Here is a 24222-nt window from a genome sequence, read left to right as displayed (position 1 = left end):
TGACTATTACTTTCCTGCCTTTAAAACTCAAATTTATGTTTCTGCCAGCCCACTCCACCACAATCCCCCAGCTCTTCCATATCAATTTCCCACAAGGAAACTTGTAATAACTGGGATAAAGTCTACCCCTTCAAGCTGCCAAGCCATCTCAAACTACAACTCTTTTATTTCTCGGAAAGTAATAGCTATCGTTTGTGGATTCATCTTCCCAAGCTGTTCAAATCCTGATGGATAATTATCCTTTGGTACATGTGCACACAATGACAGCCTCTTTTGACTGTGCCATGGGAGATTGGCGCTCAGTGCAGTAAGCTTAGCAGTCTGATTGGCCTAATTCTGCTCCTATATTTTGTGGTCTAAACTGACCTGTGTTTTATTGTGAGACAGATCTTAGACAGCTGTTTACTAATGTTCAGAAACTGATTTGTCTCAGCTTCCATAAGAGCTACGAATAATTAAATCAGTAATATTAATACTTTCATTTTCACTCCTGTATTTTCTGCTTTTCCTATTCAGTTATGGGACACTCAAAGATGCAAAGCTGTGCAGAGTTTTACCTGTTTAATCAGCTTGTTTATTAACTATACAGCAGGGTTCTACAGTCAGTCACTTACATTGACCTGTACAAAAGAGAAGCTTGTTCTTAAAATGCACATAAAAGTGCAAATTTCTTTTTTGAAGCTGCAATATAATATAGTACATCACATGTTCAGTCCCTCCATTCACCTTTCCCCTAGCCTCTATTTCTTTGAATCACAGTGCACTACTTCACCGGTCCTCTTCTGCCAGCTCTACACAAGTGTGCATTCATTCCACGTGTTTTATAGGGCCTCTTGTGTGACGTGGTGTCCATCCTCCTTTACAAGAAGTGAGACCCAACATCATAATCCAACTTGCATTCATCAAGTTCAATATTTCTATAAAGAGATGATTTCAAAAGTAGTTTGGGGAGGATATAGAGAAGGGGTTCTCTGGAGGCATGTGATAGTTTGACTTTGACAACATTGCACTTGGTTATATTGGTATGAAAGGCTTCCTCACGTCATGGCTAGGAGGGAGCAGGTGACTGTCATACGACCTCATAAGACAGGACCAGAATTAGGCCGTTTGGCCTATCGAGCCTGCTCCACCATTCCACCAAGGCTGACTTATTAACCCCGCCTTCCTGCCTTCTCCCCAAGGTCTTTGACACCCTTACTAATTTAAGAACCTATCAACCTCCACTTTAAATATACCCAATGCCTTGGCATCCACAGTCAGCTGTGGCCAAGAATTCCACAGATTCACCATCCTCTGGCTAAAGAAATTCCTCCTCATCTCTGTTTTTTAATAATCTCTTCTAACATTAATGGTTGCCTGTCGTTTGTTGGAAGTATATAATTATCCTAACACTGAAGGAGGGTTCTCTGTTCATTAACCTTTGAAGTAATCTTGTCCGCCCCATTCACCTGCTCTTTCCCCCATAGCCCTACACATCAACTTCCCTCAAGGCCTTTCGAACTCCCTTTAAATTGACTGACTCTGCTTCCCCTGCCCCGCCAGTGGGTTGGAAAAATGATCATAGGCCAAGTTAAAAGTTAAACAGAAACCTTTATCCTCTGTGGTAATGTGCTGTAGAGTCGTGCCCTACATAAAAATGGTGGCACAAGTCTTGTCAGAAAAGAAAATGAGGACTAGGATTAAAGACAATAGCATTCTAAACTTCATGTCATAACTGCTGTTTAAAGCACAAATTAGTTCTACACAGTGCATTTGTCCCCTAGACATTGTTGAATGTAGTTGAGCAATTAAATACAACAGGAGCCCTGCGTTCCAAAGGCAAAGACAATAAAGAAGGTCTTCATGAATGAATGATTGTTAGTGGCTACAGCATTGATTGCAAATTTTTTTTTAAGAAATATATACACTTTCCACAATTACAGGTTTACTATGTTGCATAAACAAGACAATGCCCCAGGTACGCGAGCCTTTCTTACGCCTAATTCTATCTGAAGATTCCACTCTATAGTATATTGCAGCTTTTAACAGTACATATGCAGTCTGCTTTGGCAGTAGCTGTCGTTGACCTTGTCCCTCGTTAAATCCAATGTCCAGTAACAGCTTGGTGTCCCTTTTAGATTTCTTGCTCCGTAAAGGTGGCTGCTCAGTAGATCACTTCATAGACAGTAGCCTTCTTGTCTCCTGAGCCGGTAACGATGTATTTGTCGTCCACTGAAATGTCGCAGCTCAGCACTGACGATGATTCCTTTGACTTGAGTGGAAAGCAAACAAGATATGGTCTCAGCAACTTAAATGAGAAAAACATGCTTGATTCTAAACAAAGCAAGCCATATTCACATCATTTAAATGACCTTTCACCTTCCTCTCCACTCCCCTCGACGCACTCACTCAACATTCTTGACTTCAGTTGGAATGAAAGGCCACTTGATAGTGGTGAACAAGATGATAGGAGGTACAGATCAAGTAGATAGCAAGACCTTTCCCCAGGGAAATATTTAATACAGGGGCATAATTTTAAGGTAATTGGAGGAAAGAAATGAGTGGATGTCAAAGATAGGTTATTTTACACAGAGGGTGCATGGAACACCCTGCCAATGTGGTGGTAGAAGCAGATAAATTAGGGACATTAAAGAAATTTTTGGATCGACATATAGATGATAAAAAAATGTGGCCTATGTATGAGGGAAGGATTAGATTAATTTTAGAGTAGGTTAAAAGATCAGCACAACGTCATGGGCCTGTATTGTACTGTAGTGATCTGTCTTTACAGTTAAGAAAGCACTGCAACTTCTATTGTATTTCCATTCAGCCCCTTAAAGTTACAGTGGTCTTCTGAGCTTTTCCATTCCTCCAATAAGTCTCCTTGTAACCTTTCCTGTCCACATTTCCATTAACTTCACCCAACCCCTTCCCACAAAGATTTTTATCGTTGACCAAGTGAAATTAACTTATCAACTAGTACATCTTCTGGAAGTGGGAGGAAGCTGGAGAACTTGGAGGAAGCTCAGCAGTCACGGAGAGAGTGCAGATGATGTCAAAGGATACAGTGGGATATAGACCATTTGCATAGGCCATTCAGCCCATCGTGTCTGCTCCACCATTTGATCATGGCTGATCTATTCTCCCTCTCAATTCCATCCTCCTGCCTTCTCCCTGTAACTTTTGATCTTTACTAATCAAGAACCTAGCAACCTCCATTTTAAATATGCCCAGTGACCTGGCCTCCACAGCTGTCTGTGGCAATGAATTCCACAGACTCACTGCCCTCTGGCTAAAGAAATTCCTCCTCATCCCTTTTCTAAAGGGCCATCCAGAGTAGCAGGTACCTGGCACACTTTACCTAGAGTGGTGGTAGAAGCATATGTGAGAGAGGAGTCTGAGGCACTTCGACAGGCAGGAAATGGAAGAGATGGAATTAATTAAGTAATATGGCCTCAAGGTCAGCACAAATATTGTGAGCTGAAAGGCCTTTCCTGTGCTATGTTCCAATTCCACCCATTCAGCACTGAAGTCCACGATTGAACTTTGGTCACTAGTGCTGTGAGGCAGTTGCTCTAGAAGCTGCACCACGCACTAGTAGGCAGTGATTTGCACCAGGAAAGGCGATTGATCCCCTTGCAAAAAGACTCTTCTCTAGCTCAATCCAACCAAAAAGCAGGATTGAACCTGGATCCAAAGAGTTTTAAACCTGAGGCAGATGGTGATTAACCAAAGGCACAATGGGGGGGGGAAAGGAAGGCATTTAGAGTTAACTTACCAACCAGCCATGACTCACTGGCAGTACAGAACTGTTCCAAGATGTTACTTAGAAGCACATTTGGCAGTGAATTGACTCCCAGAAAGCCCTCCAAAATCTACATTAACAGCAGGAACTTGGGAACAAAACTGTATACAAGGTTTTAACCGATTTACTGGCTCTTGCGAAGATATTCCAGCGCAAGCTAGAGCCAATTTGCTTCACTATAAACCAAGATGAAGTACAGCAATTAGTCACTGTGCCTTCTTCTGGCAGGAAATTATCAACCATGTATTTCCTCCTCATCTATTGCCGTTGGGTTTTTATAAATAATATCTTCCACAAGTGTAGAGATTGGGGTACGCATATCCTTGAATTAAGGTGACCCTGCTTCACCATGAGAACGAACTATCGCCGCTCATGTTCACTGTGATTTAGCTGGCCAATTAAAAATCCCTGTGAGTGACACTGCTTCTCTGCTATTCTTCCGTTGGGTTCTCCCTTCTTGCCATCACAATCACCTCCACGGGCAGCCTGTCTCACATACTCTACACTCTCTTTGTACTTCAATTAAAATTATGTATTTTTCCAGCTACCATGTTCCCGGCTATAGACCCTGTGATTCTGTACAAACTTACCAACTTACCTGGTGATGAGAAGGGGAAAAAAAGCACAGGACGGATTTCATGGGTGATCCCGTACCTAGTCTTCTTTAACCATATAACCATATAACAATTACAGCACAGAAACAGGCCATCTTGGCCCTTCTAGTCCGTGCTGAACTCTTACTCTCATCTAGTCCCACTGACCTGCACTCAGCCCATAACCCTCCATTCCTTTCCTGTCCATATATCTATCCAATTTAACCTTAAACGACAACATTGAACCTGATTCAACTACTTTTGCTGGAAGCTCGTTCCACACAGCCACCACTCTCTGAGTAAAGAAGATCCCCCTCATGTTACCCCTAAACTTTTGCCCTTTAACTCTCAACTCATGTCCTCTTGTTTGAATCTCCCCCATTCTCAATGGAAAAAGCCTATCCACGTCAACTCTATCAATCCCCCTCATAATTTTAAACACCTTTATCAAGTCCCCCCTCAACCTTCTACGCTGCTTCTTTCTTGGGATGCACTCCGCCCCCACCCCCAACATGCACAATATTCTGAAGCAGCACTGCGGCTACACATAGTAGTACAGCAGTTAGTGTAACACTATTATAATGCCAGCAATTTGGGTTCAATTCCACTGCTGTCTGTAAGGGGTATGTATGTTCTACCCCGCCCCCCCATCACATGGGGTTCCTCCAGGTGCTCCAGTTTCCTCCCACATTCCAAAGGTGTATGGGTTAATTGGCCACATGGGTGTAATTGGATGGCGCAGGCTCACTGAACTGGAAGGGCCTGTTATATTGCTGTATCTCTAAATAAATTATAAGTCTTTATGAGTGGACAGAGGACATATTTTCACCTTAAGGGTAATGAACTTAAATATCAAGTAATGCCAATTATAAAATTAATCAATTGGATGCCACTGAATCATCAATGATACGTTTCCTTCTTTATTAAAGTTTAACCATAATTGAACAATTTTGATTTGGTTAATACTCCACGAGTTTCTGGACTTGCTTTCGTGACGTGCTTGGCAGTGGGGCAAGTTAACACAACTGGGGACGAGTTCCCTTTCTTTCCTGCAGATTTGAGAACTGCTCTTGTCAACTCTCCACTACACTGATGAGGGGTTAACTGTAGATATAGTTTCCACATTGACAGCTGTGTACTGACTTTCACTTGGAGGTGGTGACCAAGACGTAGGCTATGAGACATAGGAGCAGAATGAGGCTATATACTCGATCGAGTCTGCTCCACTGTTACATTATATCTGATTTATTATACCTCTCAGTTCTACCTCTATGAGCAATGATAGAGGTAGGAGTGGTTAATGCTCTGGCCTTGTATTTTTGTGAATAACTCAGACAATGTCAATACCTGGAATATACTAGCTCCATAGGGAGTTCTCCATGCATTCAGAAGGTTGTCCTTCCCAGTACTCACAAACCATTTACCTGAAACATGGAAAAAAAAACATAAGCCATAATTTTTAAAAAATCATTATTCTGTCATATCTTTATCTGGAAGTATGGATATTGGTTGGATACCTATAGCAATAAAAGTACTTGCTTTCACTTATTCATACTAAACAAGTTTAAACTAATATATATGTATCATGTACTTGGATATACTAGCAGATTTGGAAAGCTGAGAGGGTGGGGGTAATTCTGTCTGTTCACCCAGACTTATTGCAGTTTCATAGCATAATGGCAGGGAATTGCCTCTTGGATCATGTGCTAGGTATGATCAGGAACAATGCTGTGCCTCCATAAAATTCTGTTTAGAGCACAACTGGAGCATTGTCAGTGGAGAAGATGGTTCCAAAGGCAGCAAAGCCATGACTCCAACTTGGTTTCCCCTGGAGACTAATGATTAGAGCAGATCAGGTCACTTTGAGCCCCACATTCTAGGCTCAACGATCTGCAGGAGGAACTTAGTGGGTGAAGCAGCAACTTTGAGAGAAGGAATTGTTGATGGTTTGGGTTGAAACCCCCTACCAGGATTGAGAGTGGGGGTGGGGGTAGGGTGGTGATAGATACTATAAAGATAGAGGGGAGACTGGTGAGATAGGAGCCTCAGGTGATTGATTGGCAGAGGAGAGGAAAGGATGACAGGTAGGTTGAGCCATTCTAGACCCGCTCTGGGAGTTAAAAGGCAAGAGCTTTGAAAATAGTATCTGCGACACGGTGTGGGATGTACATGAGTTAGCTGGTTATCTAACACCTGGAGTAAATACTTCATTTAAATACTAGTTAAGCCAATTGTGCGAGAGGAAGAATTAATTTCTGCAGAACCTATCAAAAACTACTCCGTGACCAGAGAAGCAAGCTTTTCCACAGGCAGTGTAACGGATACTCTGTCAGTAAAGATGCTTAAGGCGATTCCACAACCTATGGACTCGAGGACTGTACAGCTCGTACTCAATTTTATTTATTTACTTATTTATTATTATTAAGTTAGTATTTGCACAGTTTGTGTTTTGCACATCGGTTGTTTCTGTCTTTGCGTGTAGTTTTTCATTGATTCTATTTTATTTCATTGTCCTACTGGGAATGCCTGCAAGAAGATGAATCTCAGGGTTGTATATGGTAACATACATGTACTTTAATAATAAATTTAAACTTGGAGCAAGAGTTCCCAACCTTTTCCGTGCCATGGACCAATACCATTAAGCATGGACTCCACGTTGGGAACCCCTTACTTAGAAGGATGTGAATCCGAGGGATAATCATAGTTTGAATGCACTTCCAGTGGCAATTGAAATGCCAGTGTTGTTTGAACATGGATTAGATTAAATTCTAGTGTGAACAAGATGGAAAACTGAAGAACAGCAAACCAGATGGCGTGGCTGCAGGAGCCTCAAACATCATTTCAGAGTTTTTCCACCTTGTGCTAATATTGCCAATATGGCAAGTAGATTTTGGTAACTTTGAACGTGTTACAAGGAGATATCTGGATGGGAGGGTGTGTATAAAGTCAATACCATTCCAGGCCAACTTGGCCAAAGTTTCTACTAGAACTGGAACACAAAGTACTGCTGATGCTGGAAATACTCAGCAGTTTGAGCAGCATACGTGAAGGGAGAAATACAGGTAATATCTTACTCTGATGGGATTGACCTGAAGTTATATCTTTGCTTTCAATTCAATAGATGCTGCCCGTGCTGCGAACTATACCCAGCATCTTCTGCTTCCAAAGGCAACTTAACTTTCAAAGAAAACAATTACGTGAGTTTACTTGGTCACAGATGTGGACTTGTTTTCCATCCCTAATAGCATCCAATAGCACTGGTAGTTTGGAATCACAAAGACCAGGCTGGGTGGGTACAGACCGCAGTTAAGAGATATGAAGGAACCAGATGGGGTTTTATGACAGTCCAGCATGTTAATGGTTCCCAGCTTTTTCTTGTGATTCCAGATTTTATTTTATTAATGAATTTACTTTCCAAGTTACCTCAATGGGATTTGAACTTGTGGCTCTGCATCAATAGTTCAGAATTCTGACTGTTCATCCACTGAAAATAACAATGCTATAGTAACTTTATTCATTTCCCTCCGAATTCTTGACCTCTTTACCTAGTAACTCTTGAGCATATCTTCACCACACAGATGGGAATACTTCAAGGCACTTCACCAGCACGGGTGACGGTGTGGTACAACTATAAAAAAGCTGTAACCTCTTGGCTCTGGTGACACAGGTTCAGTTTCCTGACCTCTGTGAGGAGTCTGCACGTTCTATTGCATGGGTTTCTTTCTAGTTTAACTATTTCCTCCCCATTCCAAAGAAGTGCAGGTTGAAAGGTTAATTGACCATTGTAAAATAGCCCTAGGAGAGTGGTAGTTCCTGCTGCAATGGCAGGTGGTTGGAGGGGTGGAGCCTGATGGGAACGCAAAGAGAATAAATGGGTCCTCCAAAAGGACCACAACCTTGTCGTAGGGTTCATGGACCCAGAGACTTATGTTGGCTGGAGTCAGGGCCCTGTGCTTTGACTCTTGGTAGGGTCACCCATGCCAAACAGGTCAAAGAGTAGAGGCCCGGCTAAGAGTGGTCCACCAGTCCTCCGGGTTCGGAGGTTCAGCTTATCGCTAACAATCCTGACTGGTCAAAAAAATAGTTACAGAAACAGCAATGAATAATCCTTTTATATCTGTCCGTGACAGACAGGCAGAAGACCTCCATTGCTGCCCTAAGTGCCAGCTGTGTAATGAGCAGAAAGTAAGTAAATGTGTGCTTGAAGGTTGACATGAACATGATGGGCCAAAGAGGATATTTTCTAGCTGTTTGATTTTGTTATCCTGTAGACTGCAACAATAGATGGGAAATTAATTGTGACCTTGTCTATAATGCACACATACCACGAAAGAGTTAGATATAAATGGAGCATAAACATTAAAATGCAGGAGCAATTTCAGACTGACAGAAAGGTTCTCACATTACTGTTGCTCTAGGTCTCTTTTAAGCTAATAGCTGTGTTATTATGATGGACTCCAGACTATCGTCTCTCTTTGGGGGCTTTACTGTTACTTGCATGGTGGGTGGTGGGGATTGATGGAGCAAGTGGAACGGCAGGGGGGAGGGTTGATGCTCTGCATGTGCATGGGAGGGGGAGCAGGGTTTGGGGGTTCTAACATTTTCTGTCATTCATTCTTCGGGTTTTTTTCTCTCCCTGTTTCTTGGATGTTTGTGAAGAGTAAGGATTTCAGGTTGTATATTGTATACATTCTCTGATATTAAGTTGAACCATTGAACCATTGTCACTAGACCGGTGAAGCAGACATGTACACTACTTCTCCTGAGAAATAAATTCACATCCCACCATGGCAGCAAGGAAATATAAATTTTAATTAAATAAATCTGGAATAAAAGCGAACATCACCATTGCTCTACCACATTGCCATGGGTTTGGTTCAGGAAGAAAATCTGCTGGCATCAGTATGACTTAACATCCATTATTGACCTCCAAAGTAACACAGCAAGCCAACCAGATCAAGGGCATACAAAATTAAACAAAAAACAAACTTCATGATCAGTTTAATGCAAGCTGTGGCAAAACAATATTCCTTACCGCAACAGGCAAACTTCAGTGACAGCACGCAGCTCTCATGAAGATGAAGCTGGTATTTGTCTGGCTTGTTGACGTGTAACACTTCTACGTTGCTGCTCTCCATGCCAACCGCAAGCCATTCGCCAGTTGGGCAGTACCCCAGGGAGAAAATCTGGAACACACACCAGAAAAAGTTTCAGAAATTCAAGGAGATTCAGCAGATGCTGTAAATCAACACACACAAAAAAATGTTGGAGAAACTCAGCAGGCCAGTCAGCATCTATGAAGGGGAACGGTTTGGGCCGAGACCCTTCATCAGGTCTGGAAACAAAGGGGGCACAAGGCAGAATAAAAAGGTGCAGGGGCAACTGCCCATCACCTCCCTCTGGTTCCACTCTTTTCATTTCTTCCATGGCCTACTGCCATCACTTTTTAGATTTCTCCTTCTTCAGCCCTTTATCTCTTCACCAATCCCCTCCCAGCTTCTCATTTCATTCCCCCCTCCCCAACCCACCCATCCTCCACCTCACCTGGTCTCACCTATCATCTAGCAGATTGTACACCTTCCCCACCCCACCCACTTACTCTGGCTTCTACCCTTTTCCTTTTCAGTCCCGATTGAAGATTTCAGTCTGGAGCCTCGGCTGCTTGTCCCTCGCCATAGATGCTGCCTGACTTGTTGAGTTCCCCCAGCATTTTCTGTGTTGACCATAAAACACTATCAGCTTTGTGGAGGGAAACCAGGCTGTTTGCAGGACATACTGATGTGAAGATGGGGATCGTTTGATATGTGAACAGGTCAATGCTGTACTCACTGGCCTAATCAGTGAAAGTGAGAACAGGGTGAAATGGGCATCAAAGTCTTCCATTTAACTGTTATTATCCAAGGTCAAAATTAATGCAGATATAAAAATAACAGACCCCATCAGGAATTAAAATTTTGGATGTAGACACTTTGTTAAAATTATGTCCGATCCTTTAGGCTGGAATCAGGAAAAACAGAGTGTGCGTGTGTGTTTTTTGTGGTCTAATTTTGCATTTATGAAAAGCAGATTATGTTGGTGATAATTTCCAGATTAAATCACACCACATTTTCAACTGGACCTTGCAATTCTGTGCACTATTTTTCTTTGCCCATCTGATGTCTTCCATCTGTCCAAGTATGCAGTGTGATGTTATTAGTATAACACCCATTTCCTCTCGATCTGACTCGGGAGCAGTAGGCTTCATGCAATGGGCCATCACGGACCAGTCTCAGTAAAATGTGTGTGCATTTACTGTTTTTTTGTCCATTTATGGGACAAGGGGAAGACTGACAGGGCACCTTCCAAAAGCCAGAGATGGTGCTACAATTTATAGTGTGCTTTATTCCAACAATGTCTCCGCTGGTGGCGCAGTGGTATCCGCACCCAGACTTTGAAACAAGAGGTCCGCAGGTTCAAGTCCGGCTGGCTCTTTGCATGCTTTCCATCTGTGCTGGGTTGAGCATCGAGCTAGCAACTCTGCCTCGTAAAAACAGGAAAATACTAACGAAACAGCAAGGTTCCCACCTGCTGCGCCAATTAAGGCGTAGGGACGAATTTTTATTCCAGTATTAAGCTACTGAGATATGCATTTGTTGGATGCCTTAGTGATGACACCACCTACAGCACTCCCTTACTAATTATTGTTCCTCCTTATAATAATTAGGCCCTTACTAAAGTATTGTTCCATTTCATTCTTGCTACTCATAGTAGTCTAGGATCACAGAGCCAGAGGCAAAGGTATGTCTGTATGTCAGAGAAAACTTATTTTTACCAGGAGCTCAGTGATGAGCAATGCATTGGCAAACTCAAGTTACCCAAGACTACCATTACTGAAATATGCAGGAAGATGCTTCACTGTGTTGTTTTGCCTGGACTTCAGTCTCTGGAGGTGAAGATCATGTTGATTCCTAACTTCCTTTCTGGACTTTAGTCTCTGGAAGTGATGATCATGTTGATTCCTAACTTCCTTTCCACAGGTCCTTTCCAAATGGCACCTACCTATCATTATACTAACCGGTGCGACCGAGAAAAATCACTGAGGGACTGTGTACAAATTGAGATTTACTTTGATTTCCCAAGATTCACACTTAGTTACCATATGTGCATCGAAACTCAGAACCCCGCCCCAGCCTTCCCTCCATACCCCCTGACCCCTGCAGTTTTGGTCCCCTAATCTGAGGAAAGACATCTTTGCCATAGAGGGAGTACAAAGAAGGTTCACCAGATTGATTCCTGGGATGGCAGGACTTTCATATGAAGAAAGACTGGATGAACTGGGCTTGTACTCGTTGGAATTTAGAAGATTGAGGGGGGATCTGATTGAAACGTATAAGATCCTAAAGGGATTGGACAGGCTAGATGCAGGAAGATTGTTCCCGATGTTGGGGAAGTCCAGAACGAGGGGTCACAGTTTGAGGATAGAGGGGAAGCCTTTTAGGACCGAGATTAGGAAAAACTTCTTCACACAGAGAGTAGTGAATCTGTGGAATTCTCTGCCACAGCAAACTGTTGAGGCCAGTTCATTGGCTATGTTTAAGAGGGAGTTAGATATGGCCCTTGTGGCTACAGGGATCAGGGGGTATGGAGGGAAGGCTGGGGCGGGGTTCTGAGTTGGATGATCAGCCATGATCATAATAAATGGCGGTGCAGGCTCAAAGGGCCGAATGGCCTACTCCTGCACCTATTTTCTATGTTTCTATGTTTCTATGAAACATACAGTGAAATGTGTAGTTAGTGTTAACAACCAACACACCAAGGCAGTGTTGGGAGTAGCTTGCAAGGCACCAGCATCACATGCAGCACAACACAGAACAAAGCAAGCCTCAATTTCATCCTGTACACCTCTCATCCTCCTTCACTCCAATGGGAAAAGCCCTGGCACACACAGCCTCACCTCATAAGACATGCTCTGGTAGATGTATCCTGGAGCACATTCCTCCCTCAGCTGTACCACAAGCACAAATTGCACCGCACCCACTGACATCTCTGCCCCTCCATCCTCATCCCCCCATGTTCTGTACCTGTGAAGTGAAGTCGTGCTGCTGGAGTTGTCGTCCTTCCCTCAGGTCCCAGCACCTGACGGTATTATCAAGACCTCCGGTCCACAACTTGGTCCCATCGTTTGAAATGTCAATGCAACTGGCTCCGTCTGTGTGGCCCTGGAACTGTCTGCAATTACAGAGTGCAAAATAGACCAGATGAAATTTAAGGCCATCTGTAACCAATGCTTGCAATCAATGAACATCAACGCTAAACTTCAAACTTCAAACAGGTAGAATGTACATTTATCACTGCAACGTTCAACTCTTGTGCACATCAATCTTCTTTCCCCCCCCCCCGCCCCCTCATTTTAGATTTCCCATTCACCAAATTGAAGTCCAATATATTATCCTTCAGCACAGGGGAATATTAAATAACAATGTAACATAGGTGAGTCCAGGTGAGCGTGCCTATAATTTGACCAGGCTTGTTACTCCCTTTGACAGTGTGAAGGTGTTTCTCATTAATTGCTCTAACTCTGAGATATTCCCAAAAGCATTAATCTTTTTTACGTAGGCATTTACACTTGACAAATAGACCGAGCTTTAAGATAATTAAAAATCATGCACATTTGGCCAGCATTTATAGCGATGGTTCTTGCATAAAGAACAGAAAATCAGAGGTGGTTTTTGCAGCCAATACACAATCGGCTGGAAGAACTCAGTAGGTCGAGCAGTCAGTGGGAGGAAGGAATTGTACACGTTTCACGCCAAAATCCTGCATCAGGGCAGATTTCTTGCCTTCCATTGATGCCACTGGAGCCATTGTATTCTTCTGGCTGATTGTGCTTTGGTGCAAATTCACTGTCTCTTGTGTCTCCAACATTGTTGGAAGCTACCGTCACCAACAGAGCCCTAAGATGCAACCCCCAGTGGGATGAAAGGAGATGGCTGGCCATATTCCCAACGGTGCCTTACCTAACCAAGGTCTGATTGTGCAGGTCCCATACAGCGATGTTGCCATCACTGCAGCATGAGAAGCAGACTTTAGCGTCAGGACTGATGGCGAGCGCGTAGCAGGCGGGAGCCGACGAGGTCAGTTCTGCTTTGATTCGCGGGGTGGGTGCTGCCAGGTCCCAGATGGAAAGCGTGCTGGCCTCCCCGCCCACGATCAGAGTGCGCCCATCAGGGAGGAGCTTGCAGGAACGGATGTAGTTGTCCCGGTTCTAGATCAACAGGAAAGTGTAAGGGTGAGTTACCCTCTGTGATAGATCCCCACTTAATCCAGCACCATCTAAGCAGAAAAACATCTGGGATTTTTACATTTTATTTCAATCCAAGTATATTTGGAGGTCCCTCATTGATCACAATGTCAAAGAGTGATAGAACATTGAACAGTATAGCAGAGTGCAAACGCTTTGACCCATGAAATTGTGCTGATCTACTCCAAGGTCAATCTAATCCTTCTCTCTCACATAGCCCTCCATCTCTTAAATATCCTTAATTTAGCTGCCTCTACCATCACTCCCAGCAGTGCTTTCCACACACTCACCATTCTCTGTGTAAAAAAACCTACCTCCAACATCCCCCTGTTCTTTCTTCCAATCACCTTAAAAGTATGTCCTCTCACACGAGACGTTGCCGAGAGGGAAGACTGAATATATCCCCAGCTTGGATCTTCAGGCAGTCCTAGTGGGGCCTCAGTCATAAAACCTGCTCTTCATTATTAACTTATTGCTTTTGGATGACAGATTCCCAGTGAAGTAATGTGTGGTGTTGAGAGACAGTAGATTTCAGCAGTACAGTTGTTCCTGTCAGGCACTGACAAATATTGGGCACCAAATATGACTCTACAGGGAATAAGTTTGACTACAGAGTTGCTCTTGGCAACTCTTAAATAGTTCTCCCGGTGCTTCTGCATGAAGCGGCTCCATTGAAGGCTTGGTGACGGCTCTTCTCTCTGCCATCTGATTGCAGAAGTCAGAAGAAGTGAGAAATGAAAGAGGTCAACACTGGTAAACTCCATCCCGAGTGCCAGCTTGACTTGGTTAAAGTTTCCATCTCCAACTCAGAGACCAGAAGTTCAAGATTGACTTCAAAAGCTAGTCCTTATTTTTCGGTCAGAGCAGCCCAAAGAAACTGCTACTGATAAAACTGTGCACGTTTGGTTCAATTTTTGGGGCCCGCTTCCACAGAAGGGTGTGCAAGGTCCCATACAAAAAACAAACACTGAGTATCCTGACCAAACCTTTCCTTACCCATCACCAAACTGACTGGTCACCCCACTTGCTGTGGTGAATTCACAATGTGCATACATTGCTACTAAAGTAATTGCACTCCCGAGGAAATTAAGTGATCTAGAACATTTCAATACAACACAGATACTCAATCCTGTTGTTTTTAGTCTCAGACTTATATAAACGACAAACGTGGATATTCCTTACCAAGCAGTCGAGCTGAGATATGGGGCTTTTAGTACCCGGCTGGCTGATGTCCCACACCTTGACGCACCCTTTGCCTCCGGTGTACACGTGCCTCATGGGGTTGCTGACGGTAACGGCGCACACTACCTCACCGTGATTCAGACTATTGATCTGCCGGGCGTGCCGAGGAATCCCTGGTCCCACCAAGGCATCAGGAGGGAACGGTACGGGCTGCATCTGACTGTCAGCACTTACGTGGAATGAATAGGCCCTGGGATCAAAAGGCAGTAAGTTAACGGACAATACACATAACACTGAATTTTCTAAAAGAAAATATCTACAGTCCTGTGCATCAAAAATCATGGAAAAGCAAAGAGGACAATATTGCCCATTCATGTAGATACTGTAAAGGTCTCAGTTCCTTAATAACGTATATTTTCTAAAACCCCTGTATCTGATTACTTGCAAAACTATACATTATCCCTCATTTAGCATAACTTTACAATGAAAGGGCTCAGAGTTAGTTGTAAAACACAGAAATGTCACTTTAGGTGCGTATATGTCACCATTTACAATAACAAGATTCATTTTCTTGTGAGCATACTGAATAATAACCATAACAGAATCAATGAAAGACGTGGGCATTCAGCCAGTGTGCAAAAGACAACGAGCCATAGAAATACAAAATGAAAGAAATCATAATAATAAATAACCAATAAATATCAAGAACATGAGATGAAGAGTTCTTGAGTCCATAGGTTGTAGGAGCATTTCAATGCTGGGGCAAGTGAAGTTATCCCCTTTGGTTCAGAGCCTGATGGTTGAGGGGTAATAACTGTTCCCGAACCTGATGGCGTGAGTCCTGAGGCACCTGTAGCATCTTTTTGATGGCAGCAGTGAGAAGAGACCTTGCCTGGGTGGTTGCGGTCCCTGATGATGCATCCTACATGTGACCTTTTCTCCCCATCTGCGTTAGTCTCATAAACAATCTGACAGGGCTCATACCCAAATGGATGTCGGCTGCGAGAAGGGACTTTCGAACAAAACCAGTCTTGACCAATAACCGAGATTATCCAGCAGCCTGAATAATCTGAAGGCCAGCTTTCTACCAGATCCTCCCTCCTGTCTTACGGAAGAAGCTTCGTTGCCTGAACGTAGGCCTCAAAAGCCTCAGCATGAAAACAGAACCTATGGAGTTGCTAGAAAAGGAGGTGGATCAGAAGAAGATTTCAAAGAAGAGTTTGTCACTCAAATTTGAAGAAGTTAAGTGTCAATTTACATCCTCTCAACACTCCACTGCATACTCAACCCCGCCCCCCCTCTCCCCACACACCACCACCACCATGCAAAGGTAAGGAAACTCACGGTTTTCCCCCAGGAATTGTGGGCAGGCTCGGAGGAAGGCCTGAAGGACGCATATGAGGATGTGAGTCAAACGCAACCTGAAAGTAAAGATATCAGACGGGTCAACGGTGCTACTGGACAAGCTAAAGCAAAGATACTGTATGTGGTAAGGACCGCTCAGTATGGGAATATACAAGACAAAAAGACACAGAAGCAGAATGAGGCCCTTCGAGTCTGTTCCCGCCATTCCATCACGGCTAACTTATTATCCCTCTTAACCCCATCCTCCTGCCTTCTCCCCATAACATTTGATGCCCTGACTAATCAACAACCTGTCCTTTGTCTCACTCAGATGCAACTGCTCACTAGGGTTACCAACTGTCCCGTATTAGCCGGGACATCCTGTATATCGGGCTAAATTGGTTTGTCCCATACGGGACCGCCCTTGTCCCGTATTTCCCCCGCTAAGGTAGAGCGTTCCTATGAAACCGTTTGTAAGCCGAAATGGCGTAAAGCGCAGAAGCAATTACAACTAATTTATATGGGAAAATTTTTTGAGCGTTCCCAGACCCAAAAGATAACCTATCAAATCATACCAATAACACGTAAAACCTAAAATAACGCTAACATATAGTAAAAGCAGGAATGATATGATAAATACACAGCCTAAATAAAGTAGAAATAATGTATGTACGGTGTATCAGAATCGGGTAATCTGTATCAGATTAAGCCAAAACTGATTTGTAGAAAAAAATCGGCACGTACACGCACGCGCACACAGGTGCCCACGCAAGACTTCATGGTCATGGTAGTCTTTCTCGGGGTAAACACAAGTGTCCCGTATTTGACTCCTACTTTTGTCCCTTATTTGGGAGTGAGAGAGCTGGCAACCCAACTGCTCACCAAATCGCCATCACTCTGCAAATCAGTATCTTGCACACATATCAGCTCTGTTACAACATTACAGCATTTTAGCAGTGCGGGCAGAACCCCAAATAATCAAAAGAAATGAAATATGTTTTCCCATTCATTTAAGAACAGGCAAGAGTACTTCTTGAGTGGATGCAAAAGAACTCACACCATTACTTTGAATAAAAGCACTGGGATTATCCCTGGTGCTTTCCCTTTCCCCCCGGGTCCTTTGGATGCCGTAGCATAGGGACAGGAGCTGGATTTCTGAAGCATTGACTCAGAGACATTAGTTCAAATCCCACCATGCCAGTTTGGGCAACTTAACCATCCAAAACCCATCAAGCTTAAATCTACATGCATACCCATGGCTGGACCAGCAATAATTTGCAGAGCAGCATTATGAATCCTCCTGAAACATCTCCATGAGGCAAAAAGACAGAGCTGTGATTGCCAAAATAAATTTTTTTTTACTGTGTTGATTTTTTTTAAGAGCTTAGATCCTCTATTTTGAAGCTGTGCTCTCTGGTCCTGGACTCCCCTTCCGAAGGAAGCTATCCTCTTCACATCCACTCTATCTAGGCCTTTCAATATTCGATAGGCTTCAATGAAATCCTTCCCATTCTTCTAAATTCTAGTGAGTACAGGCCCAGAGCCTTCAATCACAGCTCATATGACAACCCTTTCATTCCCAGAATCATTCTTTAGTCAGAGGGTGTGAACCTATGGGATTTGCTGCCACCGGCGGCTGTGGAGGCCAGGTCAGTGGGTTTGTTTAAGGAGGATAAGTCCTTGATTACTCAGGGCATGAAAGGTTACGGGGAGAAGGCAGGAGAATGGGGTTGGGAGAGAAATGGATCAGCCACGATGAAACGCAGAAGCAGGCTCAATGGTTCGAATGGCCTTGTTCTGCTCCATAGAACTAGGAGCAGAATTAAGCCAGTTGGCCCTTTGAGTGTGCTCTGTCATTCCATTGTGGCTGATTTATTATCCCTCTCAATTCCATTCTCTTGCCTTCTCTCTGTAACCTTTGACACCTAATCAAGAACCAATCAATCTCCGCCTGTGGCAATGAATTGCACAGATTCACCACTCTGCTAAACAAATTCCTCCTCATCTTTGCTCTAAAGGGATGTCATTGTATTCTGAGGCTTCCAAAGACATATAGGTTAGGGTTAGCAAATTGTGGGCAGTCTTTATTGGTGCCAGAAGCATGGAGACACTTGAGAACTGGTCTCCAGCACATCTTTGTTGAGCTGTTGATGCAAACGATGCATTTCACAGTATGTTTAGATGTACATGTGACAAATAAGGCTCATCTCTTAGGATGTATACAAGAAAATCTGCAGATGCTGGAAATCCAGAGCACCACAAAATGCTGGAGGAACTCAGCAGGTCAGGCAGTATCCATGGAAATAAACAAATAATCTACGTTTTGGGCTGAGACCCTTTTTCAGGATTGGAAAGGATAGGGAAAGACACTAGGATAAAAAGGTGGGGGGAGGGAAAGGAGCATAGCTAAAAGGCGATAGGTGAAGCCAGGTGTGTAGGAAAGGTCAAGGGCTGGGCAGGAAGGAATCTGATAGGAGAGGAGAGTGGAGCATAGGAGAAAGAGAAGGAGGAGGGGCACCGGGGGGAGGTGATAGGCAGGTGAGAGGAGGTAAGAGGCCTTGAGAGATCCCAAGGTGTGCACCTCCACTGTGCAGCACCCCTTCTGGAAACACTGCAAAATCAGTTAAAATTCTTCTGCACAATGCTGATACAGTTTCTGGATGTGCGTTCTTGGCTTGTATCCGAAATAGCACTGAATAGATTTCACCCCCTGTTGTCACATGCAGTCACTGAAGCGAAATTTCATCAGTATAAAGCATCATTAAGGCTGATGAGAATGTAATTAGAACTACATGAACCTGGGTTTTCATAGAATGCCTCTCTATTGTACAATAACACTGATTTTATGCCTCAATGAAATTTTTTTTTTGTTTTGTGGGTGTAAGTTCACTGAGAATTAGGTTAAAACTGCCCACAGGATCTACAGCCTTTCCTATTGTTTGTCTGAGCTCCCTTCAAATCCAGACCACATGCATGAAAGTTGAGTCTGCTAAGCCACTGAAGCGCCATCTGTTAAGGTATTTAATTACTTACAGGGCAGAGGTTACACTAAAATAACGTTAACAACTTGCTCTTTAATGCAATGCATTGCTACTTTAACCAGATGTGTTACTGAGTCACGTAAAGCTTTTCCCTTTCATTGGTTGAAAGTGATAATTTTAAATAAAAAGGTTTTACTCCAGGATTTAAGCAGAAATTCAACTCAGTATAACTCAGTGACAATACACAAGGAATGGCAATTATTGGATCTTTAGCCATACCTTGGGATGCATTACACGTGTTCTTTTTGGCCGCCATCTATTAAAAAAACATATCACACAAAGTCCACTGTGAAAAAAATAGTGTCGGGGAGTGAAGATGGGGTACAAGGTGGAAATGCAGTGGAAAATCATAAGACCATAAAACATAGGAGCAGAATTAGGCCATTTGGCCCATCAAGTCTGCTTTGCCATTTCACCATGGCTGATCTGTTTCCCTGTCAACCCCAGTCTCCTGCCTTCTCCCCATAACCTTTCATGCCCTGACTGATTGAAGACCTATCTACCTTCGCCTTAAACACATCCAGTGACCGGGCCTCCACAGATGCCTGTGGCAACAAATTCCACAGAATCACCGGCTAAAGAAATTACCCCTCATCTCCTTTCTAAATGGACGTCTCTCTATTCTGAAGCTGTGCCCTCTAGTCCTACACTCCCCTACCATATGAAACAGTCTTTCCACATCCACTCTATCTAGGCCTTTCAATATTTGACAGGTTTCAGTGAGATACCCCCTCATTCTTCTAAATTCCAGCAAGTTAAGGACTAGAGCTATCAATCACTCCTCATACAATAAGCCTTTTATTTCAGAATCGTTCATGTGAACCTCCTCCGAATCCTCTCCAATGTCAGCACATCCTTTCTTAAATAAGGGGCCCAAAATGGCCCAAGTCATGGACTGAGGTAACTTTGGAACATTATAGGCTAGGGGTTCCACACCACGAGTCCACAGACCCCTCAGTTAATGCTAAGAGTCAACGGCATTAAAAAAAAGTTGGGAATCCATGTCACAGGGAAGCATTGTTTGCCAACATTTCCAGTGGCTGCAGTTTCTCAATGAATTGATGTTATGAGGAAAACAGCCATGGACTTCCCAGCTGCTGCAACTTTGTAACATGAGTCCACGTTGCATTGGAGCAAAGGTACCTTGTGTGAAATTACTCCTCTATGTTAATTAAGGAATTAGTACAATGAAGGCAACTGGACTAACACAGCAGGGAACAGTCCTGACGAAGGGTTCCGGCCCGAAACGTTGACTGATCGTTTCCACGGATGCTGTCCGACCTGCTGAGTTCCTCCAGCGTGTTGTGACAGCAGGGAAAATTGCTTTAAATAAACTTGCCAGGTACCTGTACATTTGTATTTTCCTGCCCTTGGCAACATTTCCATGAGACACATTGATTTTCCCTGCGGTGTGAGAGGCTGAGGGGAGACTTTACAGACGTTTATGACGTTGGGGGTGGCACGTCAGTGTAGCGGTGAGTGTAATGCTGTTACACCGCCAGCGTTCAATCACTCCACACTCTCTAAGCACTTTGTATGTTCTCATGGTTCTCCTCTGGGTATCCTGGTTTCCTCCCACACTACAAAGGCATGCAGGTTAGCAGGTTAATTGGTCACATGGGTGTAACTGGTCTCGTTGAGCTGGAAAGACCTGTTACGGTGAGGTGTCTCTAAATAACAAAACAGAGATAGGGTGGAATCTTCTTCCTAGGGTAAAATTGTTGAAAGCTGGAGGGCTTAGATTTCAATTGAGGGGAAAAATTTAAAGAGGATAGTTGAGGCAAGTTATCTCTTAAAAAAGGCAGAGAGCAGCTGGTGCCAGGATCAGTGGTGGAAGCAGATATGATAGTAGTGTTTATAGGCAGGCGCATCAAGATGCAGGAAATGGAGGGATACGCAGGAAGATGGGATTAGTTTAACTTGGCCTTGTGTTGACCACAGACATGGTGGACTGAAGGGCTTATTCCTCTTCCGGAATGACAGCAACTGGAGTATTACAGCAGGGGATGGTAGCTTAAATAAACTTGTTGAATAGTTGTACTATACTATCCTTGGCAATGTTTCCATGACAGTCTCTACTCATTTCAGGAGTTCTATGCAATGTGGTTAGGATATCAGCAGACTAGCCAGGCCAATCCTTTCCCACCACCTGGCTTCACCTATCACCTTCTAGCTAGCCTCCTTCCCCTCCCCCCACCTTTTTATTCTGGCAACTTCCCTCTTCCTTTTCAGTCCTGAAAAAGGGTGTTGGCCTGAAATGCTGACTGTCTATTCACTTCTCTAGATTCTGCCTGACCCGCTGAGTTCCTCCGGCATTTTGTGTGTGCGTGTGTGTGTTGCTCTGGATTTCCTCTTTCTGCAGACTTTCTCATGTTCAGGCCAATTCTTTGCCCATCCTCCCCTCCTCCCAGCTCTGCTACAGAGCCTCAGTGAGCCTATCACGTTACTTAGTAATTTCCCATTTTATATCTGTTTCGAGATGGTGAAGCAGAGATAATCTCTTCGTTTTGAAACAACACACACTCACAGTTGTCAATGTAACCTTGCTGCAGATGAACGACTGAAATAAAACTCAAACTGTGAAGGACATTCTGGAAGAATATCTTTAAAAACCGGCTAGTAATTCGACCTGAGGTTAGATAAGCTGTTGCTTTTGTGGCTTCTGTCATGACCTATTCCCTTTCAATTAAATTATAGTCCCTTCACTAATTCCCAGTCATCTTGCGGAATCTGTCCTGTGATTGCAATCAATACACTGCAACTAACAGACAACGAGGAGGTGAAAATGAGGCTGTATGTATTTCTTAATGGTGACACAAAAGCCAAGTAATGACAGTGCCAGAAATCAAAGATAAGATGGAAGAAAACAAAGCTGTCATAGGATAGACAGTACCTTTGTACATATCACATGGCCTTGCGTAATGAAGAGAAAATCATTAACTTTCACCAGTTCCCTGTCATGAAGTTGACAGGACGCTGGGATTCCTGACGTGATTTATAGTGAGTGAACCTTCCACCTTGGCATCCTTCACCACTAAAATTAGCAACAAGCAAGATGCTGGTTCACTAGAGGTGGATGTAACTGGCAACTCGAATGTTTACTTTGCATCTGATTCTCTCCGCTGATGGGTCTGGGATCGCATGTTTAAATTCTTTCTCCTAAGAACACGAGTTGATTTTTATGATAACTTAGTTGTTTCATCATTACAATTATTAACTTACTTATTCCAGAATTATTGCATTCATGAACTTACATTCCACTAACGTCACAGTCAATCTGAACTCATCTTTCTGAATCAATGGTCCAAGCCTGTAGATAGGAAGGATATAGGAAGGATGTGGAAGCATTGGAAAGGGAACAGAGGAGATTTACCAGGATGCTGCCTGGTTTAGAAAGTATGCATTATGATCAGAGATTAAGGGAGCTAGGGCTTTATTCTTTGGAGAGAAGGAGGATGAGAGGAGACATGATAGAGGTGTACAAAATAATAAGAGGAATAGATAGAGTGGATAGCCAGCACCTCTTCCCCAGGGCACCACTGCTCAATACAAGAGGACATGGCTTTAAGGTAAGGGGTGGGAAGTTCAAGGGGGATATTAGAGGAAGGTTTTTTACTCAGAGAGTGGTTGGTGCGTGGAATGCACTGCCTGAGTCAGTGGTGGAGGCAGATACACTAGTGAAGTTTAAGAGACTACTAGACAGGTATATGGAGGAATCTAAGGTGGGGGCTTATATGGGAGGCAGGGTTTGAGGGTCAGCACAACATTGTGGGCTGAAGGGCCTGTACTGTGCTGTACTATTCTATGTTCTATGTCCTATGCTGATCTTGTAACGTAACCCACTGCACTACAGCCTGCAGATTCTTGGATTAGCTATACTTTCCTCTGGTCTCCCTATTTTAGTTGTTTACAGGCTAGGCCTTGCAATGAAATATTCTGTAAGTCTTAGGTAATAGATCAATAGCTGTATTGACATCCCAAATTGCAATTATGAATAAGCAAATCCTTGGATTCTAAAACTGGAGTTTTACATTTTTATTGTTATGTTTTAGAACTCCAGAAACTTATCGAAGGAAAAAAAAAGGGAGCTGGGATAACTGTATGCTTAGTTTCACATTTAGTGAGGCGCTCACATACGATGTGGTGGCGTAATGACGTAGGGCAGCACGGTAGCGTAGAGGTTAGCACAACGCTTTACAGTACAGGCAACCCGGGTTTAATTCCTGCTCCTGCCTGTAAAGAGTCTGTACATTCTCCCCGTGACCGCGTGGGTTTCCTCCAGGTGCTCCAGTTTCCTCCCACAGTCCAAAGATGTACCAGTAGGTAGGTTAATTGGTCATTGCAAACTGTCTCATGATTAGGCTGGAAATCGGGGGGTTGCTGGGCGGTGTGGCTTGAAGGGCCTATTCTGCGTTATATCTCAATAGGTTAAAAAAAAATGCCTTTCGCTTACTTCTTACCTATAGCCCGTAATAAATTATGCAAACAAAGAATAATGCTTAATAAAACAGTATACTTACAATATTACTGAAATAATAAATACAGTATAATTTACATTGAACTTTTCTCTAATAAATATCCCAAAATATAATGGATTTTACCATGGATTTCTCACTTATACTTTATTCATCCTTGTACTGTATCTTCAAATCTTTATTTGGTTCTCTGTGAAATGTGTAAGATTTTAATCATCCAGCTTGATGACATCACAGAAGTTTCCAACAAAGGTGTCCATTCAGCCCAATGTCGATACTAACCAAAAATGGACTCTCGGTTAATTGCATTTCCTGGTTCTGGAAGATCACAGCACTAACAGAAGTACTTGGGGCAGCACAGTAGCAAAACGGTTAGAGTAATGCTCTGCAGCCAGGTTCAATTCTCATTGCTGTCTATAAGGAGTTTGTACGCTCTCCCCTTTATACATGTTCCTCTGTTCTTCCGGGTATTCCAGTTTCTTCCCACTTTCTAAAGACGTACAGGTTAGTAGTACGGGTGTAA

General features: G+C 43.4%; 1 protein-coding gene across 5 annotated transcripts in view; it reads right to left on the bottom strand.

Moving 5' to 3' along the window:
• Nucleotides 1-537: 537 nt before the first annotated feature.
• Nucleotides 538-24222, bottom strand: part of LOC134337378 (transducin-like enhancer protein 4) — a 279756-nt gene continuing 256071 nt past the window's right edge. For 4 of the 5 annotated variants that reach the window (XM_063032339.1, XM_063032342.1, XM_063032340.1 and 1 more), the window contains exons 14-20: nt 16184-16260; nt 14840-15089; nt 13374-13621; nt 12438-12585; nt 9413-9563; nt 5725-5801; nt 538-2251 (exon numbers count right to left, since the gene is read on the bottom strand). In XM_063032339.1, the coding sequence (XP_062888409.1) occupies nt 2144-2251; nt 5725-5801; nt 9413-9563; nt 12438-12585; nt 13374-13621; nt 14840-15089; nt 16184-16260 (1059 nt within the window). In that variant the 3' untranslated portion in view covers nt 538-2143. The remainder of the gene's footprint in view (nt 2252-5724; nt 5802-9412; nt 9564-12437; nt 12586-13373; nt 13622-14839; nt 15090-16183; nt 16261-24222) is intronic. The other variant, XM_063032341.1, reaches the window with a different exon arrangement.

This window comes from Mobula hypostoma, chromosome 24 (assembly GCF_963921235.1).
Source record: "Mobula hypostoma chromosome 24, sMobHyp1.1, whole genome shotgun sequence".
In the NCBI taxonomy this organism is placed as follows: Eukaryota; Metazoa; Chordata; class Chondrichthyes; order Myliobatiformes; family Myliobatidae; genus Mobula; species Mobula hypostoma.
Note: the sequence above shows the minus strand (reverse complement) of the source record. Positions and strands in the feature narration are given on the sequence as shown.